The sequence below is a fragment of the Callionymus lyra genome, chromosome 17 (genome assembly GCF_982586985.1).
Source record: "Callionymus lyra chromosome 17, fCalLyr1.hap1.1, whole genome shotgun sequence".
In the NCBI taxonomy this organism is placed as follows: Eukaryota; Metazoa; Chordata; class Actinopteri; order Syngnathiformes; family Callionymidae; genus Callionymus; species Callionymus lyra.
Window position 1 is genome coordinate 6,944,084 of NC_141834.1, and position 20,911 is coordinate 6,964,994.

At 38.0% G+C, this 20,911-nt stretch overlaps 1 protein-coding gene across 3 annotated transcripts; it reads left to right on the forward strand.

Moving 5' to 3' along the window:
- The first annotated feature begins 136 nt into the window (after window positions 1-136).
- Window positions 137-20,321, forward strand: arhgap18 (Rho GTPase activating protein 18). Of its 3 annotated transcripts, none has more exons than XM_087813220.1 (18): window positions 137-377; window positions 8,495-8,741; window positions 10,398-10,536; window positions 10,927-11,009; window positions 11,342-11,497; window positions 13,333-13,396; window positions 13,716-13,834; window positions 14,529-14,600; window positions 14,855-14,948; window positions 15,075-15,166; window positions 15,997-16,074; window positions 16,186-16,345; window positions 16,410-16,492; window positions 16,554-16,760; window positions 16,821-16,943; window positions 18,570-18,694; window positions 18,769-18,824; window positions 19,397-20,321. In XM_087813220.1, exons 1-18 carry the CDS (start codon window positions 343-345, stop codon window positions 19,486-19,488), a joined length of 2,025 nt encoding a protein of 674 aa, XP_087669346.1. In that variant the 5' UTR covers window positions 137-342; the 3' UTR covers window positions 19,489-20,321. The 3 variants fall into 3 exon arrangements, with proteins under 3 accessions (XP_087669346.1, XP_087669343.1, XP_087669344.1); XM_087813217.1 differs by lacking the exon at window positions 137-377 and adding an exon at window positions 2,859-3,123; XM_087813218.1 differs by lacking the exon at window positions 137-377 and adding an exon at window positions 2,859-3,123 and having other exon boundaries at window positions 18,573-18,694.
- Window positions 20,322-20,911: the final 590 nt, after the last annotated feature.

Genomic DNA, 20,911 nt, shown 5'->3' on the forward strand with positions numbered 1-20,911 from the left:
TCTGACTATTTAGCATTTATCATCTTTGTCACATTTTCAGGACGCACTCTGGTTGCGGCAAATTCCATGCGATGGTATAAGTGGGAGGAGCGGTGAGAGGGGGGGTGGGGGGGGGGGGGGGGTGTGTAAGTGGGATTGTTAAGAGGGGGAGAAGTGCTGTAGATGGATGAAGCAGCAGGAAGGAAGAGAGGAGGGGCAGATGGAATAGAAAGAAAATCTGATTGACCTCTTTGGCTAATCGACTTGTCACAGCGTGTGTTTTTCATCGCCCCGGCCAGTCTGCGAGCACATGGTTCAGGAGGTGCCTGTCTGGACGACATCGTACCTGGACACGGACTCACCATGGTGTCCAGACTGACCTACTACCTTCACTTAAGGTAAGCAGCTCTGCACGCACTCGCTAGCTGTCAACTATTCACAGCGTGTGCAAATCACAGTGACATTTTTGCAAGTTAGTGAATGGAAGTGAAGTAAGAATGAAGGGAAGTTAAATATCGACATGAGCTTTTAAAAAAAAGGGTTTGGTTTGTGACTATATCTTGCGCTCCCAAAACATAGAATTTTAATATGTTACTGCTGTGGTCTTATGTTATAGACGTCATCGGTCAACGGTATGTATTCCTACTATTTTTATTCTTGATCATCTCATTGTTTTTGTTTTAGTTCATTTTTGTTGTTGCTCGTGTGTGTTTTATGGTTTGTTTCACCTACTTTTTTCGGCACTTTGTGGTCGTTTATAAATAAAAATTAAATGGTAAAAATATTCCTTTTTGCACTTTCTCAAAAAAAAATTTTAATCTTTAAATGGTAAAAGACTAAAAAGGGGGCTTTGCTTGTAGAAAGAAGATAAAAATGTGTATTAAAACATCTATGCACACAGGCAGTCGTGTACATGACAGTTTTGTATTGTGATGTTTGGATTTGTATAAAATTATTTTACTCAAGTTCCTGCATTTCCTCACCACCTGAACAACGTGTTATTGTTTCAACTATAACGAAAGGTTCCATAATACTAGTCTCATAACCATAACAATTTGGAGCAGAATACAAGCTGTGACAAAGAAATGGTAAGAATTGCAGTTATGTTGAGTCAAAAAAAAATCATGTTTCATAGCAAAATTGATGGTGAGTATTCAACATATTTAAAGCTTCAATTAAATACTGTTTCTGTCTTATTTTTTTTATCAGGTTATTGAATCTTGTTGTGGAACGCCTTTAGAATTCAAACCTGGCCATGTATTCAATTCTTGCTCTAGATATATAGAATGGTATGTCGGGGTAGAGACAAGACTGTCAAGTCAAGTCAACTTCTTGTATTTTCAAATATGCACGTATTAAATTAAACACTTTAAACAATTAAAGACTTAAACAGACATTAATTGAGACATTCAAGAAAATAAATAAAAATAAATAACCAACAAAATGAAATAAATAATCAACAAACTCAAATACCCAACTAATAAACAGAATATAAACAAAGAACAAAGTTAATGCATAGATAAAAGTTAAGTTTGCATTTGTGCATCATATTAATATTGTACAGATTTTCAAACCGTTCGACATAAATGCTTGAATAGCATGTATGCTACTGACCTCTGTGACCCTGATCAGCGGGTTGTTTAAACGTAAACCACTAAAAACTAAGTAAGACAGATTTCCAATTGAGTTGAGAAATCTTTATCATATTTAACACATTAAAAGGGAAGATAATTTCAGCTGCTTTCAGGCAATTCTTAACGCCCATAATTCAACTAAACTTACTCTCTGCTCCCTTCTCTCTCTCTCACACACTCTCTCTGTCTCTCTCTCCAGGGTTTTTTAACTTATTCAAAAGTGTGTTCTCATACTTTCTCACTTTTATGTCAATCAAATACTTTCATTTTATTTTGCTTTCCTTCAGCCTCTTATTAAAGGACACGTACGCACCTGGCTCACCCGGGCTACGACCATTTCAGCGAGTACAATCATGTAATTAATGTATGTTCGTGTGTAAATGCTCAGAATTTAAAATGAAATACATAAAAAGCAGTCTTTCTTAGGAAAAAAAAACATCATCTTTTCACAGAATTTCACATCGTTTTCTATGAAACAGAATTATCTTAAATCTTTCTTATCACGTGTCAGAGGTTTTATCAACGCTAGTGTTGAGGGTAACATATTACTTTTACGCTATAAGTTTCTTTTCATTCTGTTGTGAACTTATTATTATTATGATCACTTTTATTGCGGTTTCCTACATGAGTCTTTTTTTCTAAATGAATTGTGGAATCATTGAACATATAATCTTTTGACTTTTTACTGAGCTACTTTATATCGTCCGTCACAATATCTATAGAAAAAATGTCTGATTTAGTGAGAATTTTGGCACAATTTAGGAGTACGTAAGTAAGTAAGTAAGTCATTTATATTTGTAGAACGCTTTTCCAGACCAGGGTCACAAAGAACTTAAACAATCAAAATAATACACAGTTAAAATATATACTTAAAAGGTCAAGAAAACACGGAGAACAAAACAGGAGTCTCAGAAAATCAGGAAAAAGCCTGCAAGAATAAAAATATCTGAGCTGATGTTTTTGTTTTTTGGGAGCAGGGGAGGCTTGATCTTTTTTCCTTTGACATTTTTGAGAACCTCAGTGTCACTACTGATATTTCTTACTAGGACGTACGAGGAAAAAACGAGTTAAAATAGTCAAAATCTTTGAAACTAAATTAAATTAGTCAGACGAACAGTCTCCTTCGCCAGCAGGGGGCGCCACTAACTTGTCCAGTTAAGCCGCAGCTCGTAGCCAATGGCAGCTGTCAGTGGGCGTGACCTGCGCCGCTTCTCTGCTGCCGACTTGCTCGAGTTGGACAGCGAGACGACAGAGAGGCATCAGACCGAGTCGCCGAGAGGAAGAGGAGGGTTTAGAAGCCACCATGGCCTTCAGAAGAAGTGTGGAGGAGACATAAGAGCAGGATAGTCCCAGCAGATCGCAGGAGAAGAGAGAGAGGAGCAGGAGAGACGCAGGGAAACATGAGTCGGCAGCAGCAGCAGCAGCCACAGGGAGTGGTATTAACGGGTTACCACAGCAACGCAGAACTGTTACCCAAAACTGGACCATGTGGGTCAGAGCAGGAGCACAGGTGGGACATAGTTGTTTTCTAACGGAACAGATGAGTGTGGAGTGTGAAGGGCAAAGGTCAAGTCACGTTTACTTGCTGACTGTTCCTGCCCATGATAACCACTTTACTGCCTCACCTGAGCAGGTCTTCTGTGACTCCTCCTCCTTCTGTCACTGTCTTCTCCTTCTCTTCTTCTTGTCTGCACGTTACCTGAGTTTTTGCAACCTCAGCAACTTCTTCACTGGTCATTTCCTCCTTAAATCTCTGGAAAAAAAAGTGTTCCATCTTGAAACGCTCCTCTGCATTTTGAGCCCAGTCATGGTTCTGAGACCTCCCAGAGAGCTTGGTGGGAGACCGATCAGAATATTTACTCCATGATTGATACAATTGCATGATTTTTAAATGACTTGTTGTACATAGAAGTACAACAAACCGCAAGACAAAAATAGTTTTGGTCAAGTGGCTAAAGTAAATCTCTTTTTTCATCTGGTGACTAGTCTAAAACCTGTTGTCATAGTCCAGATCAGGTTCATTTGTGGTCTGGTCCCAGGATCTGCTCAACATCTGCTTGACTTCTAAGACCACAGAGTTGATAAACAGATAATTTCTTAGCCTTGGATGTCAAAACTTCTTTGTTTGTCACCTGAACTTTTAAGAAAAATGCAGACCAGCAGAGACAGAACTGAAGTCAGATTATGTTTTATCTTCTATATCTTACAGTTTTTTTTAGTTTTTTTTTTTTTATCAAGGGCTTTTAATTTTACATTTGTTTACCAAAATCACAAGCAGTAAGGGTTGAATTTAAAATAACTTTCTATGTCAAATTGAGAATACAAATTTTACCATTTAAATGTGTTTTATGACATGTATGAGTTTTCTGAAATATTGGTTATTATGGTTTGGGTTTTGCCTCCAGTCTTTAAAATGTATTCCATTTTAAGGTAATAAACAAAATCCTATAACTAAAAACGATTTTGACCAGATGCAGATATGCTGAATTATGTTATCAATATAAAGAAATATACAAAACGAGTTAAGTTCAACATACATTATTTTATTATAATCTTTAATTCGACTCATGCTTTGAGTTTAAGTGCACTCTTTAGGTTTTATTTTCTCTGAAAGTCAGTTTACATAGAATGTGTTAAATTTGAAAAATAATAAGCGGCAATTACTTTAGACGAATAATTCCTTGTGTTGTCCTGCGTCGATGCAACAACTGACACATTGTCACTTATGTTGGGATCACATGACGCTGCCAACTTCTGTCCTTGTTATCCGTGTGAACGGCTTTCATTCATTCATAGTCGTTCACTAATTGGGTTTCATGGCAGGGCCCAATACTTCCGTGCGGTTTCCACCGTTATTTATAACTTATTGTATTCCATGGCATGCCATGAGCCTTTTGTCAGCCCCTCACAATGAGGAAGCGGAGCAGTGAGAATCTGGAAGTTCAAAAGCGGCATCACGGAGGAACCTTCTGCGACGGAAACTCCTCCAGAGACGCTCTTTTATTAATGACACGCTTGTTTATACTCCGGCTGAGCTCTGTGCGTGTTTGTGTCTCTGGTTGTTTACACCTCCAGACTTCTACCGTTAACACGGGTCAGTCTAGAGGTCCAGATGGTGGACAAACACACACCTGCCCTGTGGTGTGTGTGTGTCAGGGCTGTTTACCGTGTGTTACAGATGGCTTCTCCACAGCATGATAGAAAGAAAAAAAAAAAACAGCATCATGTTACAGCTTTTGTCTCACCTCCCACAGCAGTGTGTGTGTTCCGTGTCTAGCTTAACTTGTATAGACTTGTTGTTGTCTCTGTTTCCTCCGACAGGAAATAAGAGACGTAAAGCTGCTGGACATCTAAGTGACGGCCTCCCAGCTAACATGTGGAACAGCTTTCTGCACGTGTGTGCCTCTGATTTTTGAACCTGGTCTAAAAGAATACAGTCGTAATGTGTCTTCTTGTTTCTTCAAATCCTTCTTGGAGAATTTGCTTTGAATCCGAGGTTGTTTGTGTCCTCCTGGTGGGTTCTCTTGAGGTTTCTTGAGTTGCCTGCCTTGGGTCTGATCCAGTGTGACTCAGTGAAAAGAGGAGACCACTGAACCCACACACACACACACACACACACACACACACACGGTTCGGATTCATTTACAGCACGAAGCAAGATGGCCTAAAGTGGAAATGTAATGCTACGAAAGGAAGTGACTTCATCGTAGAGGAAAGAGAGCCGTAATAAGTATGACTTTGACATCATCGGGGTCGACTTGAGGAAGGTCAAAGGAAAAATGTGACTGTCAAAAGGGGTCAGCGACATATCCTGCAATAGAAACTTTGTTTTTAAGAGTTCAGAATCTTGGATCCCAAAATGTTAGAGACTGGCAGAGAACTTACCAAGACACATGAAACCTCAGATTGCAAATCATTATGCCACAGATTTTGACTCTTGTGTGTGGGTGTGTGCATGTGTGTGTGTGTGTGTGTGTCTGAACAGGGAGGCCCTGTCTGTTCACAGCAGCTGGCACCTGTTGATCTCAATCTGAATACACACTCTTGATCATCTCGTCTTGTGCGAGCACGTCCGTCACTACTTTGGTGAAATCGTTTTCTGAAAAGATTGTTCTGATACATGTACAACTAGTTTGTGCTGAAGAGGAAGTATTGGCCTCTTATGTGACTTAATTTTAGTGTTTCAATTTTTTTTTACTTTATTCACCAAGATCTGAGGGATTTGTCACAGAGGGTTCATGTGTGTGTTGTAAGAGTAGAGGTCCAGACCCAGTGGGTTTCTCCTTCGGCATTTGTTTCTTCAGTGAACTGTGAGAGAATTTGGGAGGCTGTTTGTCTATCCAACTGTGTGATGAACGTATTCCAGGGAGAAACTGTATAGCTGATGACGTTCTTAATACCTTAGAGAAGATGGATGTGGAGTATTTATCTGCATGAACATTTTTTTCTCCCTATTTTAAACCTGCTTTTTGATCTATTAAGAAGCACGTCCCTTTGAAAAATCAAAGGCGACACGTGGGTCCGGAAGACATTTTTATAGTCGAAGGAAGAGCCTCCGGACACGGCATTCTCTTTGATATCCTGTCCAAGACTGACACACAGCAGGGACTCCCCACTGAGTTCAAGACCAGGCCAAAATCCACCTCTCCGTGCAGACTCAAATAGACTCATTGACAGAGTGGAGAAACCATGGAAAATTAATATTTGCACCTCATTTAAGTGTGTTTAAAATGCATCTATTCTGGCCTCTCAGGTTAGGGATCATCAACAACCATCACCAGGCCATGTTTTCATTAGTTTCCATGAAATTCTACATTGAAGAAGTCACTTATTATAAACGCTATTCACAGTTTGTAAAAAGTTTGGTGAAGTTGTTGGTTTATACTCAGAGGAGCTTGATTTCTCCACCATAGCTGCAGGTTGGGTTTGAGTAAATTGTCTCCAAGAAAACCACTCTTCATGTGTTTCTCTTTATACTCTATGATTTATGGAAGGTGAATGATTAACTCTACCCGTGTGTTCCATTTTACTTCACATGCAAACAGATGTTCTCATTTCTCTTTAAATCATGAACATTCCCAACATTCCTTATGGTTGAAGTCAATGGTGTGGCGAAGCATTAATGTGGCTGATAAGACCCGAACCCTCGTAGAAATGAGATCCAAAGGTTTCCGCATTTGTTATCAGGTGGGGTTGAACTTAATATCTGACGGGGTGGAGCAGATTTACAACATCAGGATCTTGAATGAAAGCGAGTTGAGGATCAGACAGAAATGCCAGTGGAGGGAGAGAAGTTGATGAAAGCTCTAAAGGTGCTGAAGGACGAGGCAAATTCACTGCTGTGGACTCACTTGTAGGTAAAATTCCTGATCTTATTAATGCACATATTGGTTTTGATTGTGTGTGTGTAGAGGTGCTTGAAAGGTCTGGGGTGGAATGTGACCTCACTCGGCATGGGGCGCGATAATGCTCTGCTTGTAAGTCCACATAAATTATTAGTGATTTAACATGTTTCCTGCTGGACTAGGATGAAGTTTGTCACTGGCAGTTTTGGATTGTTTGAGTGTATTTGGTTCTATCTTACAGTATAGCAATATAAAGCTATTTCCAATATCCAATACATTAATGAAAGTGAGCATTTCATTTATGGTGTTTTGTGGAGTTCCACAAGGGTCAAAGTCTGATCCATTCTCTAAAGATGTTTATACATGATAAACTGCCTCTTAAGAATACCTGAAAATATCTTCAATGTTTCTTTTTTTTCAAGGGTCCAAAGTTTCACAGAAATGTCCTTAAATGTAAAACTAAAAACTTGGTTGTGTTGTTAGTGGTTTAACAGAAACAAACCTGGTCATATAGATCATTATTATAGACATTTTACTATAAATAATTCAGAAACAACTATCACGTTTTGTTGTGATTCTTATTTTAAGGATGTCAATTTATGCCTTTAATTGTGAATAATTAGTTAGTCATGATTGTTGTTTTATCTATTTTTAAAGTGGCATTCATTCTGTTTGAAAGTTGCTTTTTGTCAAATCTGTATTTGTTGGTGTTGGTCCCTGAAGTAGACATTAATGAATTACATGAATTGTATAATATTCATTTTTTTTAATATTTCGACAGTACTATTTTTGATGATTTTTATATCAATTAAACTGTTCCAACATAATGTGTAACTATAATTAATGCTATATATATATATATATATATATATACTTTCATCTAAACATCTTGCTAAGTCCAAGTCTTGAATTTTGAACATAGTTGAACGTAGTCACATAATCTCAACAGTTAAACTTTGGTGTCTTTGTTCCCCTTATGTCCAGCATCCAAACCCTTTAAAGTGCTGAATTCTTACTTTTAAAGTGCTGAATTGTTAATATTGAATAAAACATCAGCCAAAAGCTAATACGTAGAGTCTTAAAGTGGACCTTGCATGTGGGATTGTTATATTTACGACCTGCTGTCACTATGACACAGCAATAATAACCCTGTTCAAGAAGGTGCAAAGTACAGTTGCAGGTGAAACTGTAGTTTCTGTCAAAACATGTGCGAACAAATGCCAAAGGCTAAAAGAAGATTATCAAACCCAATATAGGTCGTAAAATGCAACTTTTTGGATTAACTAAAATTATTTAAAAATGACACACAAAAAAGGACGTTTTCACTTTTAATCAGATTATTATAGTATTGTAAACTCTTTTTTATACTGATATAAATGCATCATGTGAAAATACTAGCACTATCAATATGTTCTTAGATGTTTATTGTATTTCAAAATTAAGATTTTTCATTTAAATATATTTTTTATCAAAAATTATGACAATGTTTTTTTTTTTAGTTAAGACTAAAATATTTGTATTTTTTCTTCCTTTCAGCCGTAGAGCCGGTCACTACACCCTTCAACAGAACCAGAACAACCATCACGGGGACAGATATGCACCCTCCGGTTCAGCAAGCAGCACCAAGAGCACAAGCACAGATTCACCACCGGCGACCAACTCCAGCGCGTCGTCGTACCCCAAGTCTCACTCAGGTTCCAGTCCGAGGCCGGGCGCGAGCCCCAGACACAGTCCCAACGTCAGAGCCAGGACACGATCACCATGTCAGAGATGCAACTCTCAGGTAGGAAACGATTCCTGAACCAGTTTACACTTTATTTTGTTGTAACAAAAAATTCCACAAATTTAATTATATGTCTGTTGGTGCAAAAGCTGGTATTAAAAATGTAAAAATCTGTTGCTTTCAATCATCTACACAAACTGATATCCTATCTGCGCTGCAGGGTAGATGCATAATAACATTCTTTTCAACATACCTGCGCACAATACCCATAAAAATATATAACAAGCTGTCAATAACTGACCAAGTTTATTGTAGCAAAATCTTTGCCTGTAAATAACCTTACAAAGGAAATGTAGTAACTAATTTTTTAACATGTTATAATATAGATGTTGTCTTAACCAAATTAAATGTAATAAAAAACTATTGTTTAATTGGTTGTCAACATATCAAGTGTATGAATAATGAAATAAAAACCAATGACATTATCTCCTGTTGTTGATGTTGTTTAAGGTCTGAATTGAACATGTTTGAGGCACCATCAGTGCTAGGATGGTCATAAACAAACTAGTGTAGATCATTTGCATTCCCTGTTTCTTCTTCTCCTTTTGCTTGCACCTAATGTTGTCAGTTCTTGGAATGTGTTTTTAATACTTAATTCAATGCTTTCTCTTTATAATGTCAAATGTTTTCAAAAAAGTAGGTTAAACATCATTTAAAAATGCCAATATTTTAGTTGATAATGTGATGTATAGTTAACTTAAGCTATGTGTAAACTAATCAGGTTTCTTTTGCTTCTGTTTGTCCTCTTTGGAATAAACACTATACATTTTCTTTTTAAACTGCAAGTGTGACTTTGTGGTCAAGACTAAGTCTGCTTTAGTGGTGAAGCCACAATACCGAAACTATCATCTTGTTTCAATGCAACTGAAGAGATACCTTTGTCCCTTGCTTGTTGTACAGCAATACTTTGAGGTCCTCGTCTTACCTAAGAAGTCAACTAGTTCCACACATGAGGATTTAACAAACAACCTTCAGAGCTGTACTTTTGACTTGTCAAACGCTTTATGTTAAGTCACTCGAAAAGGGGAAAATGGTTTTTGCTTGTGTGTTAATTTGTTGTCTTTACTTAAACACACTTGTGTAAATTTACCAGATAATATTGTACATTATTTTGATTCTTAAATCCCAGACACAGACAGATTTTAAAATCTCATCATTATGATCTTTAAATGTTTTATGTTTTGTATTCTTTACAAATATAACTGCATCATTTATTACTTTCTCGTAGAAAATTATTAAAGACAAATATTCAGACAGTGAAACTATATATTATGAACTATTTATTTTAGTATTTAAAGTCCTTTTATATGATTCGCTTAGCATTATTCAGACTAGCTGCTTAAATTAACCTCCCATAGTGAGAGTTAAAATAAATACTGCATTTAATTTTGACTCCGTAATGAGTCGTGCAAAATGTCCAATAAATATTTATTTTGCTCAGCCTGCGAGAAATAAACAATAATATATATTTTTAATACAATAAAATGTGTTTTTTTTCTGCTTGGTTGTCATATAAGTAATAAATAGCAACTGTAGATAAAAATATATATCATTTGTATAAAATTAAAGTTAAGATCATCATGTGGTTACATTAAAAATATATATATATATACAACAAATATAGATTAGAAATAACACTTTAAACATTTGTTCCAGGACTCGCTGGACGAGCTGCAGATGGACGACTACTGGCAGGAGGTGGAGAACATCAACCGCTCTGGAGAAGGAGGCGCGAGAGGCGACAGTGGGGGAGAGGGTGACGTGCCAGAGGAAGAACATCAGAAGATTCCTGAGGGTAAGACATGTCTTGGACCCAAAACTCTGTTAAATTGCCTTTTTTCCCCCTCACCCCTGGTATCTCCTTCCACTCCTCCATATTTGGTGTTTTCATTCGTCATTGACGGGGAGAAGGAGGTCGGCTCCATCTCTGTGGAATTTGGATAAATCTCCATGACTGAGACGGGAATGTCAGACTTTATTATTAAATATTAGTTCTGCTCTGTGGGGTAAATATTTGAGACTTTAATACACAAGATGTGTTTACAGGAGTGGATCTCCGTGTCTGTTTATAAGAACTATTGTTCCCTTGAGCAAACGCACAGTTGTTGAACTTCCTTTTTCCTGCAACCTGTAGATGTTTCCTGCTCGGTGCTTTAAGATGTTCACTCGCATCCGTGTCTTTCAGAGGGCGAGCAGGAGGAGGCGTGGCTTGCGGAGGCGGGGCTAGCACGCCTGGTCAATGATTCGGCGGCGGCCGACCAGGAGCAGGTGTTAATCATCTCTTGTTATCTTCCGTACTGCCATTTGTTACCATGACGATGTCATGAGTCATACTTTATTTGAAGCCGCTTGTCGTTCACATTTGTTGTGAAGATTTTCTACTTAAAAAACACTTTTTAATGTGATTTTGACCAAAGATTAAACCTATATTTTCAATGTAGAAATGTAGAAATTGAACTACTGCATGTTTTTGTGTCACTTTTTGGATTAAAAGCAATAATGTGTAATAATGCAAAATTTTGAACAAACAAAAAATGTTATGATGTATCTTTCTGTTCATGTGTGTACGACTTTGACAGTGTGTTTTGTTTTGACGACAGGAGGAGGACAGCGCCGCCTTTCTGTCCACGCTCACCAGAACTCAGGCCGCGGCCGTGGAACGCCGTGTCACGACGCTACAGCAGACGTTGCTACGCCGACATAATCGACCGCACAATCATCCCGACGTCCGCGATATATTTCGCCCACCTGAGAAGGTAAACGCAATCGAAATATGTGGAACGATTTAACAGTTTTCATTCGAGTCAAGTGAAGTCAAGTTCTTTTATTGGAGGAAGTACAGTCGCTGGTGGGCTTTTTTGGCCAGTGATGTTGTATTGTGGCTCCAGGACGGATCTTCAGAGATGTGGTGCTGCTCACTCTCTCCACTGCAGCTCCGTCAATGGTTAGTGGTCGATGCTGGGTGTGCACTCTCCTGAAGTCCACTATGACCTCCTTAGTCTTCTCCATGTTCAGGTGGAGATTATTGACTTTGCACAACGTGGTCAGCCTGTTGACCTCACTCCTGTAGACCGTCTCACCGCTGTTGTTGATGAGACCCTCCACAGTTGTGTCGTCCGCAAACTTGGAGTTGGATGATGGGGTGCAGTCATGGGTCAGAATAGTGAAGAGGAGGGGGCTCAGCACACATCCTTGGGGGGGGGGGGGGGGCTGTGTTCAGTGTGATGGTGCTGGAGGTGTTACTGCTGACCCTCACTGTCTGTGGTCTCCCGGTTAGGAAGTCCAACATCCAGTTGCACAGGGAGGTGTTGAGTCCCAACTGGTCCAGTTTGAGGATGAGCTGCTGGAGGGGTTGGTGTTGAAGTCGATGAACAGCATTCTTACGTACCAGTCTTTAGTCTCCAGGTGGGTCAAGGCTGAGTGGAGGGCGGTTAGACCGGTATGCAAACTGGAAGGGGTCCAGGGCAAGGGGTAGTTCAGATTTGATGTGCTGCAGGACTAGCCGCTCGAAGCACTTCATGAGGATGGGAGTGTGGGAGTGAGTGCAATCGGGCGGTAGTCGTTGTAGCTGGAGGGGGACGACTTCTTTGGGACTTGGATGATGGTGGCGGCTTTGAGGCATGTGGGGACAACAAGTTGAAGATATAAGTGACAACATCTGTGAGCTCCTCGGTGCAGTCTCTCAGGACACGACCGGGAATGTTATCAAGACCCTGGGCTTTCCGTGGGTTTGTGCGTCTGAGGCATCGTCTCACACTCTCTGGGGAGAGCTGAACTTTTGTACGGTTGATCTGTCCCTGTCATGACTGGTTGGTTAGTTAATGGTTAAGTGGTTAACTTGTGTCCTGGGGATGAGAACATGATGTGAAAAAAAAACATATTTTTACTAATGTGTTGATTTAAGTGTGTCTTAAATAGATGTTGGACTCTATGGTATCATCAGTATGTGTCTGTTTGTACAAAACTCTCTTTTCATTGAAATATTTACATTAGAAAATGTACTTAAGCCCCGCCCTATGCAAACACTTGGGTTTTTCTCAAGCTCAAAACGTGTAACCACGCCCACTCTACTGTGATTGGTCAAACATTGTGGTTTGTCATGCAGCGTCATCAATTCTGAACGTCTCTAACTCAAAGGGACTCGTTGTATAAAACAAAGCGGGGCGTGATTACAGCTGCCTGGAGGATTGAAGACCATTATTACGACATAATGGTCTCCGCTCTTGTAACCTCTCGTTCGTCGAGATTTCCGATGGGGAAGAACTTTATAAAGTAATAAGTTCAAAACATGGTCATGATGATGAACTTACTGCATCTTGGAGAGGAAGACTTCAACATTTGAAACATGTGAGTGAGTCAGGAGAGTTTTCAACTAGTTGACATTTAAAAATGAATTTTGCAAAGGTTACTCAGAGCTTATCCTGTTGCAATAATAATCAAAAAGTTTTCAAATGTAATCAGACAATTTTTAACTGTATTTGAACAATTCAAACTGTTTTTTTTAGAGATGGAAAGGGAGCTGAGAGATGAACATTAAACCTATAATTAAGACATTTTAAAATGTGTTTTTCTTTGTGTTTGTCTTCTGCAGGTGAAAGAGTCCAGTAAGCGCAAAGAGGGAAGCGAGAACGGTCCGAACGCTGTCAGTCCTTCTGGTCAGTGACACATACAATCCACATTCACACTGTGAGAGTCGAAGTCAGCAGGACGGTCGACCAGCTGAGGCCTACATTTACTTCTTCTTTGTGACTCATGAGGGAAGATTGCTTGTTGCCGGTCAAAACAACACGATAGAAACATTGTGTCGCTTTGTTTGGAATCACTAAACTGATGCTTTTATACTGTCACATTAAAGTGAACGACCACTGGAGTTATACACACACGTCCCTGCATATACAACTGCACTCCAGCTTTATAAACACCTTTAGGTTGTTTTATTTCTGTGTTTAAAGATTTTAATTTACATCCTGACAGAACCAGAGACGGTTATGAACATGGAAGTGGCTTTTTCGGAACAGGCCCTCAGTTACCGGGACAACTACCAACGATTGATGGTCACCACCAGTCCTAACTCGCCGGACGACAAACTGCCGGTTAGTCCTCGCGCAGACGTGATGCACACATAAGTGTGGAATGATGTGTTTGACGGCAAGTGCTTCAGCTTTAGGTAAATATTGATGCGCTGGCGAGGCACGGCACTGTGCAAATACCAATGTGAAAACAAGTGACAAAACTGGAATGATAAGCTCACGGAACAATGATTTACTAAATATGATTTTAAAAAGCCTTTGAATGATTCACTCGCACGTGAAGAAATCTAACGTTATCGCAATAGCATGTTAGCATTGTAGCGTTAGCTAGCTTTAAGGTAATTTGCCTGTCTGAATGTATCTTTCTAGTATGAAAGAAATAAGAAAGAAAATCTAGTAATGTCTTAAAGTAGTTTGTTTTTTCATTTTGAAATAGGTGACTTCAGGTGGTACTGTTGAAAAACTTAATTATATTTAATTTACATATACGCTAACTAACTAAATGTAAAATAAAAGTTATGAAATTGTTAACGTGGTTAATTTAAATTTGGATTACATGTTTATTAAATAAAGGCAAAAATACATTTCGTAAGAAATATACAGTATAAGAAGATTCTTAAGTTTGAACTGAACTTTCAAAACTATATTTCGTAAAGTCAACTGGCTAGGGCGCCATCTAGTGGCCGACTATAATACGAGTAAAAACAAGTACAATCCAACAGTAACTAACATCTCTTTTTTACATTTCATTTTTCAGAACTTTCGGTTGCTTCGGGACAAAACCGGTCAGACCAGAATTTGGGATCTTTCTCCTCTGGACATGAAGAAGGTGTTCTATTATTAGACCTTATTAGAGAGAGAACTTCCTTGATCCAGTTAGTCAAGTGTTCAGGTAGATTTGTTGTTTATTATATCAGAGTAAAAGGTAAATAATTATTGTATCAGTTATAATTCTACTATGACGAGAAGTGCTTCGTAAATATGCCTTTTTGGTTTATTTTAATTTTCATTTTACTCACTTAAAAGAATTTGATATGTAGCGACTTCCATTTAAATGTCTAACTTTGTTTTTGTCCTTTCCAGGTTCGCAGGCTGGCGCTGGTGGAGATGACGGCTCTGTTCGACACCAGTGCGATCGACCTGAAGGCACACAAGCCTGCTCGATTAAAGACTAGAGGTGAGAGATTCTCTATAACGATAATGTAAAAATGCCCGGCGCCATCTCTGAGTCGACATCAAGTAGAACAGATCGTTTTGTATGATTATTTTTCAAGAAGAATTTACGTTAGATTTGTATCTGTAGAAAGCGGTTTGTTTGGAGTTCCCCTGATTACTTTATTGGATCAGGACCAGAAGAAGGTAGCCGGGACTAAAGTGCCATTAATACTACAAAGGGTATGTTGTTTGTTGTGTTCAATTTATTTTTGTTCTATCTTGTCTTTGACAACATTTTATCTGAATGAACACTTAAAATCAAACACTTTTTTAGAATTTTTTATTGTAATCACGTTTTTTTTTCATTGTAATCACGTTTTTTTCAAACAGTTTTTAACTGTAATCAAACAATTTTCAACTATAATCAAACAATTTTCAACTATAATCAAACTATTTTAAACTGTAATCAAACAATTTTCAACTGATATCAAACTATTTTAAACTATAATCAAACTATTTTCAATTGTTATCAAACTATTTTCAAATGTAGTCAAACTGTTTTCAACTATAATCAAACTATTTTAAACTATAATCAAACTATTTTAAACTATAATCAAACTATTTTCAATTGTTATCAAACTATTTTCAAATGTAGTCAAACTGTTTTCAACTGTAATCAAACAATTTTCAACTGATATCAAACTATTTTAAACTATAATCAACCTATTTTCAATTGTTATCAAACTATTTTCAAATGTAGTCAAACTGTTTTCAACTATAATCAAACTATTTTCAACTGTAATAGAAGAATTTGCAACTTTAATCAAACAGATTCAAATCTAATCTAACAATTTGCAACTTTAATCAAAGAATTTTCAACCATTTTCAACAGTATTAAAACTATTTTTTAAATATAATTAAACAATTTTCAGATATAATAAAAAAAATGTAACTTTATTAAAACTATTTCAAAAATATCATCAAACAATTTTCAACTGAAATTTTCATTTTAATACTAAGCTCAAAATATATTTTAATTCTTTATTTCTGTTTGAAATGATATTCTGCAGCTTATCTGTCACATCGAGGAAGAAGGATTAGACACGGAGGGGTTACTTCGCATCCCAGGCGTGGCCTCCCGAGTCAAGGTACTTTAAACCTCTCAAAAACACAATCTTTTCCTGCCACCTGGCTCATACGGTGTCTAATTACTGAAGATAAAGTGTTCCATTCTTCCTACTCCCCCTCCAAAAATGTAGTCGCTGCGCCAGGAGCTTGAAACTTCCTTCTATGACGGGACGTTTCCATGGAAACAGTTGAAAGCACACGACGCCGCGAGTCTTCTGAAGCTGTTCATCCGAGAGCTGCCGCATCCACTGCTGACAGTGGAATACCTCAACGCCTTTATCGCCGTCAACAGTGAGTGGCGATGAATTTCTTTCGCCCTTTTTGAGCACAGAGAAATATTTTGGTTGTCTTTCAGAACTGCCTACGAAGAAGCAGCAGCTGCAGGCTCTGAGTCTGCTGGTGCTGCTGCTCCCCGTGGCCAACAGGGACTCTCTGAAGGTAGACTTCAAGCTTCCTGTCTTCAGACGTGTTTATGCTCAGAGTTTTCTTTCTCTTCCAGGCTTTGATGGAGTTTTTTCATCACGTCACTGAGCACCAGACGCAGAATAAAATGACGCTCAACAACGTCTCTGTCGTCATGGCTCCGAACCTCTTCATGTTCAAGGCGTGTCGCCTGAAGGTCACGGAGCAGCAGGAGTTCTCCATGGCGACCAGCGCCGCCAACATCGTTCGGCTTCTCATCCGCTACCAGAATCTCCTCTGGACCGTAAGAGACCGGTAACGCCCAGAGGTCGCGACCCCTACTTATCAACCCATGTGTGTGTAGATCCCCAAGTTCATCCTGCTGCAGGTCAGACAGCAGAACATGAAGCAGAATAAAGAGAGAGCCGTCACCAAGCTGCTGAAGAAGATCACCACTGAGAAGCCTTCAGACAAACCCCCTCCTGAGGTAACCTTTCTGTCGAGGTGGAGTTCGGTAGAAAATATTGATGTACTTAAAAATCTGGATGTTTTTTTCACAAGACGGTAACTATAGTAACTATTTTGTTCATAATATTTATTGAATTCTGGGCCCTTAATCATTTTTTATTTTTATTTTATTTTAGGGTTTATATTTCAATAAATTGTGTTAAAAATGCAATTTTTTTCATTTACAAAACAAATCTAAATTTCTTCATTTTTGTGTTGCAATTAAACAGTCGTTACGTTCTCCGCAGCTGAAGAAACTATGAAATCATGCGAGTTCACAGCATCAACTGAGGAATCGAATATCATTTGCATCATAGTTTATATTTCACTAAAGTGTGTGTAAATTAAAATATTTTTTGCTTTATCTACAATAAACAATATATTATATAATTAAATATTAAGGTTGTTTACTTAATTAAACTTCCTGCTGCTAAATGGCATCAGTCATTATGTCCACTGCAGCTAAAGGAACGCCAAGGAAATCCAGCAAGGTTCCTGCGATGACTGAGGACGAGAGGATACAGTTGACTCCAGAAGATTGTAAAGCTGATGTTTGGACATAATTTGGTTTAAAAGAAATGAAAGCATTTTAAACTACATCAAGAGTCATGTGGTCTGTAAATTGTATTGTAAAATTGTAAACTATATCAGCATAGTTAAGTATTCAATACTACAAATATACAAATATATTCTTGTTCCAACAGTATCACAATATATGTTGCCCTGTGTTGTGATCCTTACCGTATCGACAACATGCATCAATAGTTTTTTAGATCTTGATTTGATCCATATTGTTTGATTTAATTGTTTTTATTGTCAGTACATCCACTACCTGTGAGTGATATTGTATATATTGTGTATATTGTCATCACAATTCTTTATGGAGAATGTTTAACATAAATATTTACATGTTTGTGTTAAAGGACTTTGAACACTTAACAAATATATAATATGTAGGCGCCTATTGTGAATCATTTGTAGGTTCTCCAGTAGGTCTTCATCCGGTAAACATCACGACCAGATTGATTCGTTGAGACTTGAAAACAGTTTCCTCAAGTCGTGTAATGACGAAGCAGGAAGTGACTTGACTGATGGTTGTCAGTGTAACTGACAGTGTTGCTGACACCTGAACACATCGTTGGCCCTTTTGCAGAATCTTGGGTAAATAAAAAGCAACCGTTAAGTCAGTGGCTCTTGCCTCAATAAAGAGTGACTAATACTTCAAAAGATTCACGGAGCCAGATGGTAATTTGCAAAACGACTAGAAAGTAGTCAACTGGCACACAGGAACAAAGTGCAGCGTCTCTTTTCTCACTAGTGACTAATGCTGCAAAATATGTACGGAGCCAGGTGGTAGTTTGCAACACAACCAAAAGGTAGTTAAAATTTTATGAAATGTAGTTCAAATCTGTTTTTAATGATTTTGACAAAAGACAGATCTACAGGGACAACCACTTGAACAGAGTGTCCCGAAAATACATTTCAAGATGTCCATGTTTAGCTGCTCAGGTTAAAGAGTGGACTAATGTTCCACCAATTTGTTATACGTGCTGCTCGTGGGTGTTTTTTTTTTAAACGGGAAACTGAGTTTCTCTGTATTTCCCAGCAGGAGGCGTCCCAAGGAATCATCCGAGTTCAGGCCCCGCAGTTCAGCAAAGTTTCGATGGCCGTCCAGCTGACCGAGGAGCTGCAAGCCGCTGATGTATTAATGCGCTTCGTCAGCCAAGACAGGTAATGACTAACTGGTGTGTGATGAACTGTCAGATAGTCCTGCTGCTCATGTTTGTGTCTCTTTGTCCTCACAGCTCGGTGGCAATGAAGCGAGAAGACCTCAGTCTCTACGAAATCGGTGGAAACATCAGTAAGCTGGTTGACCATCATATGAACGATTGTTGTTTTTTTTTTGGTCACTGTCAGTCATGCAAAACCTGGGATAAGTGAAAAAGTATTTTTTCTACATTTATTATATCTATATCATTTTACACCTTTTAAGGTTTTAAAATGATGTTTATATAGTTGATATGAAAATGACAGAAGGTGCAGTTATGGAGCTCACTCGCACAATACACACAGTGGATGGATGGATGGATAAATCAGGCAAAATTAGGACAAAAAAAAAAATACTATAAGATTTGATACAAAGAAACAAAAACAATTGTACCATGTTCTTACAATACTAGCATTTAAAACAAGTACATTTGTAAAGAATTTCGTTGTGTATTTTGTTATATATTCATACATGTTGGCATAAAATAACTTGAATAATATATATACAGGAGCAACAAAATGTTATAAATAAAATACAAATCAAATATAATCCAATATATTCAATTAGATGTTGTATATCTTTATTGCTATCTGCACCACAAGGTGTCGCTGTGTTCTTCCTGAGCAAAGCAATATGATGAATGTGTCTTTATTATTCCTTTTCAGAAGAGAGATGTTTGGACGAAGAAACGTTCATGAAAGATCTTCAACAACTGAACCCCTCAGCAGAGTTTGTCATCAGATCTCTGCAGCGATGAAATCAGCTCTGCAACATCGCCCCCTGCTGGACACTGAATCACCGGCGTCACTACACGCCAGTGGAAAAACAAGACTAAAAAAGCCCATTTGAACAATACATTCTCTGGTTGTTTTCAGAATATTTAACTGACAAAGGTTTGTTATTTTTGCCTCATGGGTGCCACTGTGTCCTGTGTGAGCTGTACCTGGAATGCATATGTAGCAGCACTTGACTGTGACTCTGACACCATAGATATTCAAGTATTGCAAGACTTTATACCACTAATACAGTTGTACGTGGTTACGTAAACTTAAGAAACCCATATACACGACGTGAGGGTTTATCTCATGTTTCATATAGAATCCAAGAATGTTCTATCAAAACCTATGAAAGCACAATATTATTAATAATATTATTAATGTGTATAGCATCCATTGAAATGAACGGTGAAGCCATGACCCGCTAGAAGCCGCGAGCATCATCGTGACTTGTTTGTATAACGCCTTGTTATAAGCTCACACTTTGCACCAAAGACTGAACCCTTTATTTTTTAACTCTGCATCATAAGTGACCTTGTAGAGTGACACACTCACACACAAACACACACTCCATGTGTCCTTAATAATATCTGGCTGCTGCTACTAATGTGCTCTTATTTCCGTCTCCGTGACGGACTCATGCACTGCAAAGGTTATTTTTGTCTCGTGCACTTCTTCAAATCCTGCAACATCTATGCAGAGGAGTTTCAAAGTTGTGTTTGACCTGATCTGGTTCACTGTGAACTGTTTTTGTGTTGATTCTGCCTCTGAAATGACCACTAGAAACGGCCTGTAAATAAACATGTATAAATGACTGTGTCTGATTCTTCTGGTGATTCTTGGTTACAAATGAACCGCATTCTTTTATTCTGACGGATCTGTTTGTAAATGATTTTGGTTTTCCGTTTTAAGAAATGTTTGTATACAATAGCTTTCATTTATTCTTTCTAATTATGTGACATGTTAAATATCACACTTGCACACTGTAGAAAATTACCTTTTTAGTTTAATTTTATTTTCTATTGTTCATCAAAACTTTGGTCTTATAGACTTTTTAAATATAAGTAAGTCATTTTTATTTGTATAGCGCTTTTCCAGACCAGGGTCACAAAGCGCTTAAACAATCAAAACAATATTCAATAAAGTATATAGTTTAAAGGGCAAGATAAAACTGATAAAATACAATAAAATATTTTTCGCATATTAAACTTAATTTTATAACTTGATCTTTATTAATTCTGTTTTTTTGTTATTGCTCAGTGACCAACAGTTCACGTCATAAAAGTGTGTGCATGACGTTATCAGTGAACAATTGTTAATTCTATGGATGGGATAGAAATTTCAAATCACAATTTAAGTCAATAATTGAAAATATTTTAAACATCATTTAGATGTTCACTTCAC